This window comes from Apiospora phragmitis (genome assembly GCF_038363925.1).
Source record: "Apiospora phragmitis strain CBS 135458 chromosome Unknown utg000010l:1.0-9815664.0:1.0-9183399.0, whole genome shotgun sequence".
Classification (NCBI taxonomy): domain Eukaryota; kingdom Fungi; phylum Ascomycota; class Sordariomycetes; order Amphisphaeriales; family Apiosporaceae; genus Apiospora; species Apiospora phragmitis.
Genome location: NW_027117409.1, coordinates 280,769 through 282,955, shown reverse-complemented (window position 1 = coordinate 282,955; position 2,187 = coordinate 280,769). Strand labels below are relative to the sequence as shown.

Here is a 2,187-nt window from a genome sequence, read left to right as displayed (position 1 = left end):
GTATGTAGATGTAGATGATGACGATGAAAAATCTAGACGTGTGCCCCGCCTTGATATTGCGGGCTGGATATCTCAAAAAACAGAAATCAGGAGCCAAAAAAAAGTTGAAAAGCCTCGCCCATGGTTTTGGATGTCCCCCATGGTGGCTTCTTTTGCCGAACCACCACCTTGATGTTGTATGATGCCCCCATCTAGAAAAAGAACCAAGCGCCGGGCCATGTGTATGTGAGAGACACAAGAGACAGAGAGAGAGATGAAATATTAAACCCCAGTAGTTGTAAAGTGTTGCCGCATTCTGGTCAGAAGAGAAGGAGATGCTTGGAGGGAGAGAATTGAAGAGCCCCGTGGTGATGTAGAGCGTAGGTTCGTTTTCTAGTGGTCGTTGACATCCTCGTCGCGGCCGGGGTACATGATGTCCTGTACGATGACGGCCCGGACGAGGTTGTAGGCAACAAAGATGAACATCAAGAGTAGGCAGATGGACAGACCCGTGGCGAACCACCGGACCGCCTCACTCTTGAGCTCGTTGCTGATGGTGATGGTAGCCAAAATGAAACCCGTGTTAGGGAACACCATGGCCCACCAGCCCAGATGGAAGTACTTGGGCGGGCTCGAAATGACGGCAATGATACCAATGAAGAACCACCAGACCGCCAATGCCCACAGGAACACAGCGGCCATGACGGCCGTGGTGCGGATAATAGGCGCGTCAATGATGCCGTCGAAGGTGGGGTCGAACTTGTCGGGCAGGCCGTTGGCCATGCCAATCAGGGCCAGCGCGGTGAAAGCCGGGGGTCCGACACACATGAACAGACCAGGTCGGTGTTCTCGGTTCGGCAGGCCTGGATATCGAGTCAGTAATCGGTCTTCTTCGTCTCAAATTGCGATGAGACAGGGGATGAAACAGTAAAATACGTACCGGCTGACATGAGGCGACCAACCATATGAGCGTACATCATAAACGATACAGAAATACCGAGCCCTTGGCAGGTAAGCCCGGCCACGATGATGGGGACCGCGGATACCTCTGGTTGGGTGTCGGCAATGACCGAGGCGATGGTACCTGACAGCATGATGGGGAAGATGGGCAGGATCCAGGTGGGCATCATAGTCTGTACGCCCAAGTTGTGTTTCGCGAAGACGAAGCTGTACTGGCCCACGGCCAGCATGAGGGTGACGATGACATAGAGCCAAAAGGCCGTCTGAATGGCCCAGATGAGCGCCGCGTCGTTTTCGGGGATGGCGTAGCGCTGTGTGCTGGTAATGAGCGTGGCGATGGACAGGAAGAAGGTGGGGAAGAAGAAGCCCTCACGCTCGTGCGAGAGAGACTTGGCGAAGTCGCCGCGGTGGAGCAGGAACCGAGTCAACATGCCGGCGCACAGGAGGGTGAAGATGATGACGTTGAGGATATAGACGAACAGGCCGATCTGTCGCAGTCCGGGAAACTGGTGAGGCTGAGCAAAGATGAGCAGTGATAGACCACCTGTGCTCATGGATGTAGTGAACCAGGCCCATGTGAAGTGGTGCATGCGTTGCTTGAGGCCCAGCTTCGGCCGGTTGGGGTCGAAGATATCGACACCATCATGGCCATGACCATGTGCAGCACCCTTCTCCATATCATGCCCCTCCTTGCCATCCTTCATCGACGATGCGGCCGAGTTGACTTGCGTCTCGGTCATGCCCATGCTGAGTCGTCGCTTCTCGTCCACCGGGGTGGTGTTGTAAGGGTCCGCTGGTTGGCCCGGGTGTGGTAGCTGGTACGACGACATGCGGTTCTGGTGTTGTTGTGACGATGAGTCGGAGAAGGAGTTGGACGGGCCTGCCTCTCCAGTGGTATAGGGAACTTGGTAGTTGGCTTGGTATCCCCATATGGAGGCGCCTGGGCAGGTGCCTTGTCCATTTTTTTTTTGTGATTTTTTGGTTTTCCGTTGGTTGCCAGTGGCAAAGAGCGTATGTGACGTTATACGATGTGTACACGATGATAAATGATATGATATATATACAACACAGACGAAGAATGATAAAAGGTTGTGAGGAAAGTTGGGGAAGAGGGGGAATGGGTAATGGGGAAAGAGAAAAGAGGAAAGGAAAGGGGGACAGATGTAGGAAACAACTCTAAACAAGTAGGCGAAAAAGAAGAGAACCGGCCTCTGAACGAAATGAACTCGAATCCCAGCGACGGCAGCA

General features: G+C 53.6%; 1 protein-coding gene across 1 annotated transcript; it reads right to left on the bottom strand.

Moving 5' to 3' along the window:
* Positions 1-372: 372 nt before the first annotated feature.
* PG994_009912 (C4-dicarboxylate transporter/malic acid transporter) lies at positions 373-1,769 on the bottom strand (the record flags this gene model as incomplete). Its single annotated transcript, XM_066861321.1, has 2 exons — positions 373-842; positions 920-1,769. The coding sequence occupies 2 exons, from the start codon at positions 1,767-1,769 to the stop codon at positions 373-375; spliced, it is 1,320 nt and encodes a 439-aa protein (XP_066710431.1).
* Between the last annotated feature and the right edge of the window lie 418 nt (positions 1,770-2,187).